Source organism: Schistocerca nitens, chromosome 4, assembly GCF_023898315.1.
Source record: "Schistocerca nitens isolate TAMUIC-IGC-003100 chromosome 4, iqSchNite1.1, whole genome shotgun sequence".
Classification (NCBI taxonomy): domain Eukaryota; kingdom Metazoa; phylum Arthropoda; class Insecta; order Orthoptera; family Acrididae; genus Schistocerca; species Schistocerca nitens.
In genome coordinates, this window is record NC_064617.1 from 868,347,450 (window position 1) to 868,367,185 (window position 19,736).

Below are 19,736 nucleotides of genomic sequence, written 5' to 3' on the forward strand. Positions count from 1 at the left end.
ATCCGTTGTAATATGTAGGGGGAATTCGTAACGTGCTAACCAATGCCTTTGCTATTGTCTCGGCTGCCACATCTGTCACTGGTATAGCTTCTGAGTATCTTGTGCATCTGTCTACTGCTGTGAGCAAGTATTTATAACCCGCTGAGGGTGGGAGTGGGTCCACTATGTCGAGGTTAACGTGACCAAACCTTGCTGGCAAACCTGCAAAATTTCCGACCTCTGCATGAACTTGTTGCCCTACTTTACACAAAGGCATTGAAGGCACAAACGACTCCAATTCTGACATCCTTTATAATCGACTGCCACACAAACTGCTTGCTTAATAACTTGATAGTGGTGTTTACACCTGGGTGTGCTAAGTTGTAGACACTGTCAAAAGCCATTTTGCGGAATCACTATGTAATGTATGGCCGTGGTCTCTGTTGTGATACGTCACACCATATTTTGGTCTCACTTCCTGGCACTTCTATTTGTTAAAGCTGCAATCCTGTGTGTCGATCTGTTAGTAAGTCTTGCAACTGTTGATCTCTCTCTTGTGCTGTGGCAAGGTCGTTGTAATGTAAGATGCTGACTAAGCTGCATACTCAAGAAAAATAATCAGCGACTATGTCTTCTGCGCCATCAATATGCTGTATGTCCGTAGTGAATTGGCTGACGAACACTGTGTGTCGATACTGCCGTGGCAAACATTTGTTGCTGATGTTGTCGAATGCTGACACGATAGGTTTATGATCCATGAAGATTGTCACTGTTCGGGCTTCAATGTAAGGCCGAAAATGTCTCACACTCTCATATATCACCAGTAACTCCCTATCATAAGCACTTCATTTTGTCTGTCTGTGCAGTAGCTTCTTTGAAAAAAACTCAAAGGCTGCCAATGTCCATTCACTTCTTGGTGTAGTGCTGCTCCAATTGTGACCTGGCTGGCGTCGACCACAACATTCAGTGGTGCACCTGGGACAGGGTGGGCCAGCAACACTGTGTCTTCAAGTCTGGTTTGTAATGGGCTGAAAGCATTGCTCATGTCTGGTGCCCATTGTGTGGCTGAAAGTGTTACTCATTTCTGGTGTCCATTGTAATAGTCTCTCGCCCTTGGCATTCTTACCTGCAAGCGTGGCCGTTAGTGGTACCTGGATGACAGCTGTTACCGGCAAATGATGGCAGTAAAAATTTAATATTCCTGAAAATCATCTAAGTTGACTATAGTCCATTGGCTATGGTACATTACACAATGTGGCAATCTTTTCAGGCAAAGGTCAGATCCCATTGGCCGAAGCTCTGTGGCCTAGGAAAGTTACCTCGCTTTGGTGCATGATGGACTTGTCTTCATTTAGCACCACTCCATAGTTACACAACCTCTGTTGTACTTCACACATACGCTTGTTGTGAAATTGTGCATCAGCTGAATATATTAATATGCCATCTAAATAGGCAAAGCAGAATGGCAAGCCTTGTAACAGGGTTGAGCTGTATTTTTAAGACCAAATGGCATAAACAAAAACTCCAACGGACCGAAAGTTGTAATAACTGCTGTCTTCGTAACATCAGTATGCGCCACTGGGATCTCATTGTAAGCTTTCTGGCAATCCAGCACTGAGAAAACTTTTGCACCAAACAGAAAATAGGTAAATTCTTGGATATTAGGTATTGGGTACACTGGGACTGTTCTTGCATTCAGCCTACGGTAATCGCCACAGGGGCACCATGTGCCATCCTTTTTGTGCACTAAGTGTAACGGTGATTCCCCTGGGCTGTCTAACCTTTGTATGACACCAGCACGGAGCATATCCTCAAATATCGCTTTAGTTTCAGCCAACCCATTCTGGAGCTGTTCTATGGATGCGTTATGAAACCGGTGGACCTGTAGTCAGACGTATATAATGCACTGTATTATGCCGAACACTGCTTGGCTGCACCAATGTATGCCGGATTGACTGTTTATTACTCCTATTATATTGTCCACAGAACCTCTCTGAATTACCTTTACCCTGTCTCATTGTGTCCCACTTATAAGGCAGGCATTTGCCAAGTGTATAGCCAGTGAAAACTGCGATAGAAAATCAGCACCTAATATGGGTTGCATAATGTCTGCCACAATGAAACTCCAGTTGTATGGGTCTATCGTCATATCTTTGCACCCATACATTTTGATGCTGGAGTTGTTCACGGCTAACAGCTATAAGGGCTCCTGCATTATTGTCTTAACTGTGCCCACGACTCATCGAAAAAGTAGTAAGCATACCATCATGGGCCTCACTTTTGCCGTGTGTCCATCTGTGTGTTGCTGCAATTTGACTCTTCTTACGTTGGCAGCGCCATTTGTGAGTGACGCAGCCTGTGGTGCCTAATTCGAACTACCCGTGCCGTTTGGGTTTTTACATGGTTTTGTGCACTTTGTCGCACAGGTGCCGAACCGCCTGTGGTACCAGCAAATATCGTTGGCAGATCTTCTGTGGCGTCCGACAGCTGTAGATTGGATGAACGAGACGACCTCATCCGTCCATAACTCCAAGTTCTTTAACTGCATGACAATTCATCTCATTATGGTCTGTAACTCTCGAAGTTCCCCAGCAATGACCCGTGATTATCGACAAGATGTGGCAGCACAATTCAGCATCGGCTCTACCAAAAACTGCGATGTAAGTTTCTCGCCTTCTGTTGCGACACTCGTATTTGTCACTGCTATGCATGTCACAGTGGCTGATTCCAATGTGGCATATGGTCTATCAGCTACTTGCAGGAATTTATCCAATGGTTGTCCTTCATACGCTATTAATGTCAACTGTACTTGAGTCTGAAGCTGTTGTCACCAGATATGTAGCAGCAAGTCATTAGATATTACGCTACAGTCCACTATGCTCCCAAATGTCTCCAAAATTCTGATGGGTTTCTGTCCACACGTTTCTCCTGGTAAAGCACTTGGGAAAGCATCTGCTCGGGTAACTCTGTGCAGCGAGTGATTAGCGAAGTCTTCAGGGTGAGGTATGCTTGTTGATGGGATGGGTGAAGAATCACATCAGAAATTATTGTCATTGCTCTCTGGTCCAAATTGCTAATTGCCAGTGTAAATTTCTCACTGTCCTCTGTGATCCATTGTTGTTAAGAAAATGCTTTCCAAAATTGCAAACCATATGTCCAGTTTTGAGGGCATAAATGAAGGTGCCCGCAATTGTAGGCGTTGTGCAGTTGTCACAAATTAAACTGCAGGCGGAAAATTTTCAGTGCGTGTGTGCGCTCACGGAGCTGTAGTTATCACTGGAGTTTGTGATTTCATCATGTCCGTCTTGCTGTCATCTCTCAGCACCGACTGTTCTAAGACTTCAATCTCTTTTTGCAGCTGCAGGATCTTGTCACCAAGGGTTTGTAAAAAATTACTTGCGCCTTTCATGTTTAACTGATGTTATCCAAAGAAATGTTGTTGCAACTTAAACCAGTCGTGTTTTCGGAGTCACCAAGTATGTAGCAGGTGTACCGGTATGAAATGAGTGTTTGTGTGTGTGTGTGTGTGTGTGTGTGTGTGTGTGTGTGTGTGTGTGTGTGTGAAAATGAAACACTAATTTTGAATTGAAAAGTAAAAACATTTTATTCAAAGTACTGATCATTGCTTTCTACACATTTTGACCATCTTTCTTGCAATTTGTGGACACCACGCCAATAGAAATGTTCATCTTTTGAAGCAAACCAATCAGACACCCAATTTTCGACTTCTTCGTAGGAATCAAAGTGTTCCTCAGCCAATGCGTGTCTCATTGATGAAAACAAATGGTAGTCGGAAGGCGCCAAGTCTGGTGAATATGGCGGGGTGGGGTAGCAGCTCCCAGCCAAGTGCTTTGATTGTATCCTGAACCAGTTTTGCTTTGTGTGCAGGTGCATTGTCGTGTAAAAAAATTACTTTGCCATGTCTTCTGGCCCATTCTGGTCTTTTTTCAATCAATGCATAGTTCAAATTGATCATTTGTTGTCTGTAGCGATTAGTATTCACAGTTTCATCGAGTTTTAGAAGCTCATGATACACACCACACCTTTCTGATCCCACCAAACACAGAGCATTGTCTTCTTGCCGAATCGATCTGGTTTTGCAATTGATTTTAATGTTGTCCCGGATTAACCCATGATTTTTCCCATTTAGGATTCTTAAAATAAATCCATTTTTCATCGCCAGTAACAATTCGATGCAAAATTGAATTTCTTTCATGTCTTTGAAGCAAAATTTGACAAATGGTTTTTCGGTTTTCCATCTGTCTTTCATTCAATTCATGTGGCACCTATTTTCCACACTTTTGGATCTTTCCCATAGCTTTCAAATGGTCAGAAATTGTTTGTTGTGCAACATTTAGCATTGCTGCCATTTGCTTCTGACTCAAAGTATCATCTTCATCCAATATTGCTTGCAATTCGGCGTCTTCGAACTTTTTTGGTGGTATTCCATGTTCTTCATTTCTTACATCAAAATCATTCTTTCTGAACCGTTGAAAACATCTTTTGCATGTTGCTTCTGATAGAGCATGATCACCAAATACCTTGGCAAGCATTCAATGTGACTCTGCAGCACTTTTTTTCAAATGAAAACAAAAAATTAATGCTTTCCGCAAATCATCACTTTCTGCTACAAAATTCGACATTGTTAACAAGATGAAAACATATGATGTTGTTTGTTCCTTGACTTGATGTATACTACATATCTTTGACAGATGTCATACCAACCAAACAAACAAAAATTAAGGCTTGTTCACAACAAATGTGTCCTAACCAACATATGCATGGGACATTTATTTTATTTGGATTAATGTCAGAAGTAAAACTCTAAACAACAAAATGAAAAACAAAGCAAATACATCAAACAAGAGAAATCAGCTACTCATCCAAAGAACAAACAATGCACTTCATTGGTCAGTCTCTTGTTCCCACAAGATCATTCGCACAAGAAATGACTGGGTCAACAGTGACAAACATTTAATATGAAGAAGAAATGTAATTGTATGTGATTGCGAGTTACAGTACTCCCCAGAGCAAGATGAAGCACCATTAAATGTAGTTAGCACCAAAGGAATGTGAGTTTGCGAATATGAATGGAAGAGTAAACATTGGTAATATAAGTTAAAAATGTTCAACTTTCAGCGATCTTTAAGGAAAGAGAAATTTACTTTCAAGCAACATCACAGAGAAGTTTAATAAATGTACCAGTACCATAATGAGACACTGAAGTAAGAGGTTCAAATCAGACTGTGATCTTTTTACCTTTGTTGGTCTAATTTTGATACAATTTTCAATACTCTTGACAGAGAGCAAACATTATTGACATATCTGTTATGTGTTATCTTCTACTTGGCTCAGTTCAGGATTCCTCTGTTTTACAGAATAACATGCAGAGGAAGTAGTGTATGTATGTATGAGAAAAACCAAATACAGTTCTTTTCTTAGATTTGGAGACTGTTGTAGATAAGCTAGTTTCGTTGAACAAAATAAGAAACAAGAAGGTTTGTGGTAAACAGTGCTGTCACTTGCCCTTCATGTGGCTTGTACAAATTTGAAGGAAAAAATTATTTATATTAATTAATTTATTTCTTTGGTTGAGGAGCTGTTCAAAAATTGTTACGAGGTTCAGTTATTTCTCAGTATTGATTTAATTGTAAGCAAATTTCTCAACTGAGTGAATGTAAATTCATCAAAACACAGTGTGAGGTAATGAGTGTTGTTTCTTGTTTCTGACAGTCATCGGCATCGGAAAACTGAGCAGGAAGAAGATGAAGAGCTTCTTGCAGAGACAAATTCAAATCGAAAGACCATAATATCGTTTGACCAATCACCACATTACATCAAGAATGGAGAGATGAGAGATTACCAAGTGCGTGGTCTAAATTGGATGATATCTCTTTATGAAAATGGTATTAATGGGATTCTCGCCGATGAAATGGGCTTAGGAAAAACTTTACAGACAATATCGTTGCTTGGGTGAGTAAAACTGTGATTCTTCATTCACGTGTGAGATTTTACTTATATTTTTGAAAATATTTTATCTGATTTGGTAGTAATTGTGATATACTTCACAAATGAACAATGTAGGAAAAGATAGTTTGCTGTTTGCCATGAAAAAGACACGTAAAGTTGCAGACAGTCACAATTAAGAATCACTTACATAAAGCTTTCTGCCATAGCCTTCATAAGCAAAAGAGAAATACACACCATTCATACACAAGAAAGCACACCTCGTGCACACAACTGCCATCTCCAGAATCTCGGGCCGGAATGCAGCTATCACGTGGAATACAAGCAGCAATCTGGAGGGGACAGGGAAGGGGAAGGGATAATAGTGTTCAGGTGAGGAGAGAGATGAACACTTTCTGGTGGGATGTGCAGGGACTAGAATGGCAACAGACACAGCATCTGGGGCAGGGAGGTGTGGAAAAAACGAATGAAAAAGGAGATGAGCAGAGAGAGATTGGCAGAGGGTGGGAGACAGGAATGGGAAGGAGATGACAGGGAGGGGGAGGGGGGGGGACTGTTGGATGGAGGGACAGTATGTTGTTGTAGATTGAATGTAACGCCAGTTGCAAAAAGACTGTGTGGACAATGTGGCCTATTTTACACCATATGATGCTTTGCTGAGTGTATTTATGTTTTGATGATGTCATTACGGCTTTATCGCATTAGGATATGGCGTAGAACAGATCTAAGGTGGTCATTACTAACTGAAACCGGTCATCGTCAAAGGACTTTATATTGTGATAAAAGACTGGAATTTAAAAAAAAAAAAAAAAAATTTGCAGTACCTGGATCACTGTTTGTATTCATGACTATGTTGAGGCCGGGATAATTACAGGATGGGGGAAGGTGTTGTAAGGATAACTCCCGTCTGTGCAGTTCAGAAAAGCTAGTGATGGAGACGAGGATCCAGATGGCTTGAGTAGTGAAGCAGCCACAGAATTCAAGCATGTTATGCTCAACTGTGTGTTGTGCCACAGGGTGGTCTACTTAGCTCTTGGTCACAATTTGGCAGTGACTGTTCATCCTGATGGACAGCTGATTGGTAGTCATACCAATATAAAAAGGTATGCAATGATTGCAGCAGAGCTGGTAAATGACAGGGCTGCTTCCACAGGTGGCATGTTCCCTGATGGGGTAGGATTAACTGTGTGGGCCATGCACGTAGGTCTTCCATAGGGATATGATCCTTGTTACAAGGGGTTGGGATTGGTAGTGGCATAGGGATGATATAGGATGTTGTATTGTTTGGGTGGATGATGGAACATCCCTATAGGAGGGGTGGTAAGTATCTCTGGTAGGATGTCCCTCATTTCAGGACTTGATGATAGGTAATCAAAGTCCTGGCGAAGGGTATGGTTCAGTTGTTCCAGTCCATGGTATAAGGGAATGGTATGGGAGATCTGTTTGCATACTAGGTGTAGGGCATAGTGCCTGTCTGTGAAGGCCTTGGCCAGACCCTCAGCATACTGTGCAAGGGAGTTCTTGTCACAACGGATACAATGTCCCTGGGTGACCAGGCAGTATGGAAGAGATTTTTTTGTGTGAAAAGGACAACACCTGTCGAAATGCAGGTACTGTTGGTGGTTGTGTTTAATGTGAACAGAGGTGAGGACGGAACCATCAGAGAGGAGGTGGTCAACATATAGAAAGATAGCCTGCTGGGTTGAGGAAGACCACGTGAAGCAGATGGGAGGTGTTGAAGTTGTGAAGGAATGAAAATAGGGTGTCTTGACCCTGAGTCCAAATCCTGAGGATACAGTTAGTGAACCTAAACCAGGCTAGCAGTTCGGCATTTTGCGAGGCCATGAAGGTCTCCTTTAGGTGGTCAAGAAACAGGTTGGCATAGGAGGGAGCCATACAGGTGCACATGGCTGTGCCATAGATCTGTTTTTATACTTTCCCCTCACAGGAGAAGTAGTTGTGAGTTAGTAAAAGTAACACACAACACATAAACACACCACCGATCACATCAAAATGACATCTACAAACACGCCACTCTCACAAAGTAAACTCCATGTCGTCGTGACGTCATGTACCACAACAGCCTTACATCATGGGTCAAAGCTGACGGGTGGAACCGGACGCTTCCATTGATCCTGGAAAAATGCCTAAAGACCACATCCATTGTGGCTGGCCTGCTAGCCTCCATTTTTAATCCACAAGGTGGATTTGATCTACTGCCAACACACATTCCTGTGTCCTGGAAGCAAACGCTTTAATGCCCTCGGCTGTCCAGGTGGGTGTACTTTAACATTTCTACATAGCCAATGGTCATTTACAGATTACTGCTCTATGGGTCATTGAGTAATTTTATTGGTTTTTCTCATGTATAATCTAATGTAAACAGAATTGCTGTTACTGCTGAGTTGGAGAGCATACTTTTTAATGTTTTTTTGTTAAATGTATTACCATAAACACCTGCTTATTTTTTTAAAAATAGCTATATATCTAAAAAAATGTGGACTATGTCCAGAAGATAATATTCTGCTCTTGAAATGTAACAACTGAAAGAAAAGTGGCTGCAGCCCAACTTGAAATAGCTGCCAACATAAAAAGCAAACTGATTTTCCTCAAACCTCATTTACAAATGAGCATACTTTATCTATGTTTCCTCAAGTAATTCTGTAAGTGTAATAAATTTTTCAGCACAGTAAAATTTAACTTTTGTAGATTCAGAAAATTGTAGCATAAATTAAAAGTAAAATAAAATATCTCAGACTCAGTCTCTCATGTAATCACCCACCTATGTAACTGTTAAGCATACAGCAGAAGATAAGCAATGCACACACAGTGTAACTGGAATAGTGGCTATACAGATAATGATCTTTTTATTAACTGTGTGGCAAATTCATTTTCAAGCAGAAAAAAAGAGTATAACAAATTATCAGTAATTTGTGTTCATCTATTTGTGTAAAGCATAACAAGGGACTTAGAAAGGATGAGTAGTAGCTATAGCTGGAAGCTAGTCTACGAGGTGTGGCTAGAAAAAAAAACCGGACTAGTACTGGTGAAACAATAAAATGAATGCAATAAGGCTGAAAGTCGCGTGGCCTGTCACGTGACTCTCGCTCCGCCTACTGCTCGAGTTTCATCTGCCTCCTGCACTCAGTCTGCCCGTGGCGTCTGTTTTAAGTAGTTGACGTTTTGTCTGTGCGTCGGAAAATGTTGAGTGTACAGAAAGAACAGCGTGTTAACATCAAATTTTGTTTCAAACTAGGAAAATCTGCAAGTGAAACGTTTGTAATGTTACAACAAGTGTACGGCGATGATTGTTTATCGCGAACACAAGTGTTTGAGTGGTTTAAACGATTTAAAGATGGCCGCGAAGACACCAGTGATGACACTCGCACTGGCAGACCATTGTCAGCAAAAACTGATGCAAACATTGAAAAAATCGGTAAACTTGTTCAACAAGATCGCCGTTTAACAATCAGAGCAGTGTCTTAGTTAACAGGAGTTGACAAGGAAAGTGTTAGGCAGATTCTTCATGAAAGTTTCAACATGAACAAAGTGTGTTCAAAAATGGTTCCAAAGTGTCTCACAATTGAACAGAAGGAACGCCGAAGAATGATTTGTTCTGACATCCTGGAAAACATTGAAAGTGATCCCACCTTCTTACAAAATGTTATTACTTGCGATGAATCGTGGTTTTTTACTTACGATCCCGAAACTAAACGACAATCGATGCATTGGAAAACTCCTGGTTCTCCACGACAAAAAAAAAGCACAAATGTCAAAATCGAAATTCAAGGCAATGATGATTTTTTGACATCAAAGGGATTGTGCACATTGATTGGGTACCAGAGGGACAAACAGTGAATCAGCATTACTACATTAGCGTCCTGGCTACCCTACGTGAGCGAGTACGGAGAAAACGGAACGATTTGTGGAGAAAAAAGTCATGGATCCTTCACCAAGACAATGCCCCAGCTCACAGTGCATTGTCAGTGAAGACGTTTTTGGCAAAACACAACATTCCCATCTTAGATCATCCACCCTACTCACCTGATTTGGCCCCCTGTGACTTTTTTCTTTTCCTTAAAGTCAAGTCAGCTTTGGAAGGAACTAGATTTGAGACAGTTGAAGCAGTAAAAGAAAAAGCGACGGAAGTAATGTATGGACTTACCGAAAATGATTTGCAGCATTGCTATGAACAGTGGAAAATTCGTATGGAGCGGTGTAGAGACCGAGGAGGAGAGTACATTGAAGGAGATAACATGAAATTGTAAATAATTGTAAATAAATGTTTTTTCCAGCATCAGTCCGGTTTTTTTCTAGCCGCACCTCGTAGATGTACAGGCATGTGGCATCAACAATGAGAGTAGGGATACAGGGGGTAAGGGGGTGGGGATGGTAGAGATGCAGTGATGGAAGTGGTTGGTGTCTGATGTGGGAGGTTAGATTACGGGCAATTAGTTGGAGGTGTCTGTCAACGAGGGCCAAAATTCTTTCAGTTAGGGCACAATAACCAGCCACAATGGGGTGTCCAGGATTGTTGGGTTTGTGGATTTTGGGGGTGTGCAGGGTATCGTTGGAGTGAGGAGGGAAATGTATTCAGGGGAGAGGTTCTGAGAGCGTCCTAAGGCTTGAAGCAGGGATTGAAGGTTATGATGGACTTCTGGTATGGGATCACTCTATCAGAGTTCATAGGTGAAGGTGTCAGGTAATTGGTGGAGGCCTTCTGCCAGGTAGTCACTGCAATTCATAGCAACAGTAGTGGAACCTATGAACCTTTGTCTGCAGGTAGGATGATTAAGTCAGGATTTGTTTTGGGGTTGTGTATGACTATTCTTTCTTGTACTGAAAGGTTGGTTTTGTGAGGAAGGTACCTTGGGAGGTATGGCGAGTTGGAGGTAACAAATTCCTGGAAGGTGACCACTGGGTGGTAATGTGAGAAGATCACAGTTGGATGGCTGTATGAACTGGTAGAGTCAGGGTTCAGTGTTGGAATTCAGATGGTTTTGGTTGGAGTGCTTCCATTACAGGGATCAGGAGGAGGAGGGTAGATCTATTATGGTTAAATCTGAGTGTAGGCATGAAGGTGGAGCCTTTGGATGGGAGTGAATCTTCTGTGGAGCTGAGAGTTTTTATGGAAAGGTTAACAACAGAGTTAAGGGAATGCTTGGGCCCTGGATTTGGTGGAGAGTTGGTAGGGAGTTTTGGGGAATGTGGCAAGTTGAAAAGGTTAGCTAGGCAGGGTTTAGGTGCAGTGAGAGGTGGACGAGGAAAAACACTGTGGGTAGGATAGGGGTTTGGATAGTAGTGCCCCAAAGTTGCAGTAGGATATCAACACATTGGATAACTTATGGGGGGGATGTCTGGAATGCTCCTCCAGGTGCTGGAGAGCAAGCACTTCAATTTCAGAGATGTGCTGTATGGAGTAGGGATTGCAGAGTAGTAGAATCTTGTGGAGGAAGCAGAGGTGGTTCTACAATGCATGTGCCATGGAGGTGTGTTTTTGCAGTACCAGGTTTGTGACGGCCGGGGATTGGCAGAATCTGAAAAGATGTAGGTCAATGTGAAAGGAAGGGTGGGATACAGAGAAAGAAGTCTTTATGGTTAAGCTGTTTGGGGAAATTCCATGGTTTAGGCACCATTTGAGAAATAGAATATGTGACTGGGTTTTAGCCAGGGAAAGAAATACTTTTCTGAATTGGTTCAAAAAGATGGAACAGGGGCTGGAGTGGTGTAAATAAACCGGGAATGGGCAAAATAGGTGTTGATGGTTGTGAGAGGACCTGAATGGGGGGGGGGAGGGGGGCAAAATACATGCACACACATACAGCTACACAAAAATATACACAGACATGTAAAAATATGCATAAAAGCACTTAAAAATATGCACAAATACATTAAAAGCGTACAGAAACATAGGAGAAAAGAAATGATGAGATATGAAAGTGTGCTTCTCAGATCAAAGACACCAACCACTTCCTTCACTAACTTTTCACCATCTCCACTGCACTTGTCACTGTTGACACCACGTCCCTACTTAAAAACTGATTGGCAGTGTTGTGTACGTAGTTCCGCGTAGTCAGCGCGTACACAACTTTCCCAATAGAGTGCGCCCCGCTAAGCACAACAGCGCAGCGCTCGTCCGTCTCCACACTACGAGATGGCGCTGTCTTAGAGACAGACCAAATTCTGATTCCGCCGATCCGCGTATTAGTATGTAACGCAGCCAATTGCTGCTAACGTGGAACCTTTTCCCCTCGCGGATCACACTCGCGCTGTGATACCTGAACGCGCGAGGTATTATAACAAGTGTACAGACCACCGATTAGTTAGTCTGCACCAGTCTGCATTAATCTATAGTCAAGTTTCAGTCTGCACCTAAGATTACCATATTCCTGTACATAGCCATGAAGATAAATGTTTAGACACTTTTCAAGTATCAGAGATATGTGAGAATAAGATTAATGTACCAAGACCAAAGGAACTTCAGAATGTCAATTGTAAATAGCATCCAGAACCAAGTTAAGTTATTTTTATGCTTGTTATTATTTTAATAAATGTGTGTGAAAATTAATCAAGTTCTGTTTAAAGTTGGTCACCGTCAATCTGCTAATCTAAGCATGCAAGTGGCATTTCTATCGTCTAACCTAATGGCAGAAGATAAACATGCCACGATAAGACCACGAGACATATTGCTGACACTCGCCTACTTCGTTAGAGCGACAAGTCTAATAATCTGATGCTGTGTGTACCGAAGGTCTTACAGTACGCACACCACAACCAACCTGTTTATGGGCCATCTAGAGGAGACCGTACTAGTCTCCTAAAACACCAAATCCATTGTCTGGTTTAGGTTTACTGATGGTATTTCGTGATTTGGACTCAGAACCAAGACACACTATCTTTGTTCCTTCACAACCTCAACACCTTTTCTTCCATCCGCTTCATGTCATCCTTCCTAGATGTTGACCTCCTCCTCTGTGATGGCTCCATCCTCACCTCTGTCCACATTAAACACCAACCACCAACAGTACATGCATTTCAACAGCTGTCATCACTTTCACACCAAAAAATCTCTCCCATACAACCTGGTCACCTGGGGACAGTGTACCTGCAGTGACAAGAACTCTTTTGCTCAGTATGTCGAGGGTCTGACCAAGGCCTTCACAGGCAGGCACTGTCCTCCAGACCTAGTTCACAAATAGATCTCCCGTGCCATTTTCCCTCAAACCCCCCCTCCTCCCAACACCCCCAAGAACCAGCCACAAAGAAGTGTCCCCTTCATCACCCAGGACCTCCCTGGACTGGAACAACTGAATCATACCCTTCAACAGGGCTTTGATTATCTATCATCATGACATGAAATTAGGGACATCCTACCCGAGACCCTCCCACTCTACATCTACATCTACATCTATACTCCGCGAGCCACCTTACGGTGTGTGGCGGAGGGTACTTATTGTACCACTATCTGATCCCCCCTTCCCTGTTCCATTCACGAATTGTGCGTGGGAAGAACGACTGCTTGTAAGTCTCCGTATTTGCTCTAATTTCTCGGATCTTTTCGTTGTGATCATTACGCGAGATATATGTGGGCAGTAGTAATATGTTGCCCATCTCTTCCCGGAATGTGCTCTCTCGTAATTTCGATAATAAACCTCTCCGTATTGCGTAACGCCTTTCTTGAAGTGTCCGCCACTGGAGCTTGTTCAGCATCTCCGTAACGCTCTCGCGCTGACTAAATGTCCCCATGACGAATCGCGCTGCTTTTCGCTGGATCATGTCTATCTCTTCTATTAATCCAACCTGGTAAGGGTCCCATACTGATGAGCAATACTCAAGAATCGGACGAACAAGCGTTTTGTAAGCTACTTCTTTCGTCGATGAGTCACATTTTCTTAGAATTCTTCCTATGAATCTCAACCTGGCGCCTGCTTTTCCCACTATTTGTTTTATGTGATCATTCCACTTCAGATCGCTCCGGATAGTAACTCCTAAGTATTTTACGGTCGTTACCGCTTCCAATGATTTACCACCTATGGCATAATCGTACTGGAATGGATTTCTGCCCCTATGTATGCGCATTATATTACATTTATCTACGTTTAGGGAAAGCTGCCAGCTGTCGCACCATTCATTAATCCTCTGCAGGTCTTCCTGGAGTACGTACGAGTCTTCTGATGTTGCTACTTTCTTGTAGACAGCCGTGTCATCTGCAAATAGCCTCACGGAGCTACCGATGTTGTCAACTAAGTCATTTATGTATATTGTAAACAATAACGGTCCTATCACGCTTCCTTGCGGTACTCCCGAAATTACCTCTACATCTGCAGATTTTGAACCGTTAAGAATGACATGTTGTGTTCTTTCTTCTAGGAAATCCTGAATCCAATCACAAACCTGGTCCGATATTCCGTAAGCTCGTATTTTTTTCACTAAACGTAAGTGCGGAACCGTATCAAATGCCTTCCTGAAGTCCAGGAATACGGCATCAATCTGCTCGCCAGTGTCTACGGCACTGTGAATTTCTTGGACAAATAGGGCGAGCTGAGTTTCACATGATCTCTGTTTGCGGAATCCATGTTGGTTATGATGAAGGAGATTTGTATTATCTAAGAACGTCATAATACGAGAACATAAAACATGTTCCATTATTCTACAACAGATTGACGTAAGCGAAATAGGCCTATAATTATTCGCATCTGATTTATGACCCTTCTTGAAAATGGGAACGACCTGCGCTTTCTTCCAGTCGCTAGGTACTTTACGTTCTTCCAGAGATCTACGATAAATTGCTGATAGAAAGGGGGCAAGTTCTTTAGCATAATCACTGTAGAATCTTACGGGTATCTCGTCTGGTCCGGATGCTTTTCCGCTACTAAGTGATAGCAGTTGTTTTTCAATTCCGATATCGTTTATTTCAATATTTTCCATTTTGGCGTCCGTGCGACGGCTGAAGTCAGGGACCGTGTTACGATTTTCCGCAGTGAAACAGTTTCGGAACACTGAATTCAGTATTTCTGCCTTTCTTCGGTCGTCCTCTGTTTCGGTGCCATCGTGGTCAACGAGTGACTGAATAGGGGATTTAGATCCGCTTACCGATTTTACATATGACCAAAACTTTTTAGGGTTCTTGTTTAGATTGTTTGCCAATGTTTTATGTTCGAATTCGTTGAATGCTTCTCTCATTGCTCTCTTTACGCTCTTTTTCGCTTCGTTCAGCTTTTCCTTATCAGCTATGATTCGACTACTCTTAAACCTATGATGAAGCTTTCTTTGTTTCCGTAGTACCTTTCGTACATGATTGTTATACCACGGTGGATCTTTCCCCTCGCTTTGGACCTTAGTCGGTACGAACTTATCTAAGGCGTACTGGACTCCTAAAGTGGTATTCTGTCACCAACCTCCACAACGTCCTGGTCCATCCATGTGTCCCTCCCAATCCTAACCCCCTTGTAACAAGGATCATATCCCAGTGGAAGACCCAGATGCGTTGCCTGCGCAATTTGTCATACCCCATCAGGGTACGGGCCACCTGTGAAAGCAGCCATGTCATTCACCAGCTCTGCTGCAGTAATTGCACATTGGTGTGACTACCAACCAGCTGCCCACCAGGACATATGGCCACTACCAAACTGTGGCCAAGAGCAAAGTGGACCACCCTGAGGCACAACATGCAGCTGAACATAGCATGCTTGATTTCAATGGCTGCTTCACTACCTGAGCCATCTGGATCCTCCCCTCCATCACCATCTTTTCTCAACTGCATAGATGGGAGTTATCCTTGCAACACATTCTCCACTCCTATAATTATCCTGGCCTCATCCTACAGTTACAAACTGTCCCTTCACCCTCCATCCAAGTTTCCACCCCCTTTGTCTTATCACCTCCTCCCCATTCTTGTCTACCGCCCTCTGCTAACACGCCCGCCCATCTTTCACTGTTCCTTTCTTTTTTCGCTCCTTTTTTCCCCACCTCCGTGCCCCATAATCTCCTGATGCTGTGGCTGTTGGCATTCTAGACCTTCACACTCTGCCAGACTGTGTTCACTTCTCTCTCCTCACCAGTACACTACTATCCCTTCCCCTTCTCTGCCCCCTCCAGATTGCTGCTTGTATCCCACGTGATAGCTGCATTCTGGCCCAAGATGCTGGAGTTGTATGCATGAGGTGTGCTTGCTTTTGTGTGTGAATGATGTGTTTCTTTTTTGCTTATGAAGGCTGTGGCCGGAAGCATTATGTAAGTGACACTTAATGTGTCTTCTTTACGGTAAGTAGCAGTCTTATCTTTTCTACATTGTTGATATTCCTATTTGGAGTTTCCATTGTTTTACTTCACAAATGAGTTTTTATTAACTGAAGTGGCATTCTAAAATGTTAAGTTACATGAAACATTCAGTAGGGTTATTAAACCTTGGACATTTGGATGTTACAATTAAGACACTCGGGTTGATGGAAGAAAATATTTTTGTTATATTTCTTGTGATTTCTAAGGAAAGCATTGATATGAAACTTAGTGAGCATGGAATTATCTTTAAAGAAACACCTGTAATGTTCAGTAGCTACAGCCATTTTTGTCACTTTTAATGCAAGTTTTCTGCAACACAGCTATTGGGGCGCACCAAGTGAAATGACAGTGTATTTGATGCAATGAACTAACATTCAGGCAGAATATGGCTCAGGTTTCAGTGTGGCAAGATTGTAAGTTTTTGTGGTTTCCCTAAATGAAGGCAAATGCCATTCTTGTCCAACAAGAGCCTGTGGTCTGTCTTGGATGTCCTTGTTATCAATAAGGCTTCTATCTTTAATCTTCCTTATGTTTTCCATGAAGAGGAGTTGCAACAAAGCATTAAAATTTCCCAGCTCATTAATATAAAAAGACACATACTCTGATTACCTGTGTGACAAGATGTGGCATTGGTCTTTCAGACTGTATCATGCTTTATAAGGAAAAGTAACTAAGGCCACATTAGAAAAACATACAGGAATTAAGGTATCATTGTGTATTTAGTAACTCTTCCATCCTATTACATCTGTCACATTATTACATAAAAGAGTGACACAACTGCACTGTATGTTCCCAGTAGTATGAAAACACCTATTAATTTGAATGTGTGAATACTATAACATTTCTTTCAAATTTTTACTCAAAATTGACATTTAGTACATGTGGGTAAGTGCCATTCTACAAATCTAAAGGTTTGGAGTTTGATCCGTGACTGTTTCTAGGAACCTTCTTCTTCTCCTTGGATTAAAGGAGCAATGTATTGAAAAGCAGAAGTGTTATGTTATCAATAGTCACACACACAAAAAAAGAAAACTTTACAGCTTTGGGAATCGTCCTTTTTTGAGCTAGAGTAAAATACATACAGAAAACAAATGCACACACTTTCTCCCTCTTAAAGAATTTCTACTGATTTTGACCAACAACTCTAATTAATTCTCCGAAACCTAGCTTCCCACATCAAACCTGCCAACAACTTCCTTCGCCGACTCCCCATCATCCCCAACCCCTTTACCTACTGGATCCCTACTCATCACTGTTGATGCCACCTCCCTAAACACCAATCTCTCTCATGCCTAAGGCATTGTTGCTATTGAACACTACCTCTCCCAATGCCCTTCAGATTCCAAATCCACCGTCTCATTCCTTATATACCTGACCATCTATATCTTGACTCACATCAACTTTTTCTTTGAAGGGAAGGTATAAAAACAAATTAGTGGTGTAGCTGTGTGCACCCACATTGCACCGTACTATGCCATTTGGTTTATGGGCCATCTAGAGGAAACATTCATATTCTTCCAAAATTCCCAATGCCTTGTGTGGTTCAGGTTTATTGATGATAGCTTCATGATCTGGACTCAGGGCCAAGACACCCTATCCGCATTCCTTAAACTACTCAACATCTTCTCTTCCACCCATTTCACCTGGTAGAACGCAATGTGCCACCTTCCTGGGTGTTGAGCTCCTCTTCTCTGATGGTTACATCCACAACTCTGTCCACATTAAACCCACTAACCGCCACCAGTACTTGCATTTCAACAGCTGCAATCCCTTCCACACAAAAACAAATTCCTACCATGCAGCCCGATAAACCATGGGTGATGCATCTTCAGTGATGAGAACTCCTTTGCCCAATATGCTAAAGGTATGACAGAGGCCGTCGTGGACAGACACTACCTTCCAAACCCACAAACAGATTTCCCATGTCATATACTCACACACCACCAGTCCTCCAACCAAACCCAAGAATCTGCTATGAAGGAGCACCTCCCTCGTCACCTAATATTACTCAGACTGGAGCAACTGAACCGTGTCCTTCGTCAGGATCTCTCATCATGATCTGAAATGAGGGATGTCCTGCCAAAGACACTTCCAACCCCTCCTAAAGTGGTGTTCCATCGCCCACCTGTCCTCCACAGTGTCTTAGTCCTCCCGTGCCACCCCAATTCGCAGCCCCTTCTCGTGAGGATCATATGTCCTTGGTAGACCATGCCGCAAGAGCTGCCCGATCCACCCACCCTGCACCTCCTATTCCAGATCTGTCTCACATTTATCCTGCTGCATGGGAAGCCAGGCCAGCTGAGAAAGCAGCCATGCCATATACCAACTCTGCTGCAAACACTGCACAGTTATCTTCCAGCCCGCACCAAGTAGGGACCTGTGTGTGTGTGTGTGTGTGTGTGTGTGTGTGTGTGTGTGTGTGTGTGTGTATGTATGAAGCCTCTATTACACAATGCGTGTAAACCGTACACCTATGCACCAGTGCCCCAAGCGTGCCTATCTGTAACTACAGGCTGGTCCACATAGACCTATTACACCATCCATGTGGCATATGTCTGGCGTGCATGCACAGTAGATGGTGATAACGTGCGAAACGCAAATGGAATTGCCTGATCTCTTGTAAAATCATTTGTTCTACCACGTGACACACAAGGGGGACCGTGTGATATATTGGAACATCATTTGTTCAAATTGTTTTTGTGATCTCAAGGTTCCTATTTAATAAGAAATTGTTTTTTATCATTATTTATTATTGTTATTCTCTTATGTAGGTTACTACTGTTCTGCACATATGTGCTCCTGAGAGTTTTGCAGTCCTTGTCTGTCCCACTGGGCCGAACTGCACAGACTTTCTCCCTTATAACTGCCAGTTTCCATTTTCTGGCATGCTGAAATAAAGCAAGAGACACAGTCAAATCAAACATGAACTTTTGCAAACTAATGCATTATGATACAAACCGAAAATCAGCGTATGACAAGATATACGCTTATTACTCAGAAAGAAGAGGTTGCTGACATACTTTATTATGATACAGCAGGTCATACATACACTTTTCCTCGCTGTATGCTTTCACAAACAGCTTGTATAAAAGAGAGTCTACTGGCAAAAAAAAAAACGATTTTTACCGCATTTGTGAAACCTACTTACTGAAACAAAATTGGGAAAATCCACAACAGAAAATCTGAAATTAGCTACTAGCAACCTAACAGTAAGCAAATAACAAGCAGAATGCACCGTGGCACCCCTTTCTGCACATGCATGAGTTATCCCTGCCTATTGTGCATGTGCGGATTGACGGCAATCTAGAACTGCTCTCTATTCTGGTGCGTGGATAATGTGTCTGCTAATTTTCATAGTTTCACTCGTTATACCACTGGACGGCTGGTGCGCTAGACCAGTACCATTCACAGCAGGTTGTTGTGTAATACCCGCTTTACTCTAGCTTGAAAAAGGATTACTCTGATGAAAGCTAGCAACTTTTCTTTCTTTTTGTGTGCGTGTGTTGATG

At 42.4% G+C, this 19,736-nt stretch overlaps 1 protein-coding gene across 1 annotated transcript in view; it reads left to right on the forward strand.

The window, feature by feature from the left end:
* LOC126253340 (chromatin-remodeling complex ATPase chain Iswi) overlaps positions 1-19,736 on the forward strand; it is a 123,325-nt gene that overhangs the window by 22,211 nt on the left and 81,378 nt on the right. Inside the window, exon 4 of the mRNA XM_049954606.1 lies at positions 5,713-5,952. Within this exon, the coding sequence (XP_049810563.1) occupies positions 5,713-5,952 (240 nt within the window). The remainder of the gene's footprint in view (positions 1-5,712; positions 5,953-19,736) is intronic.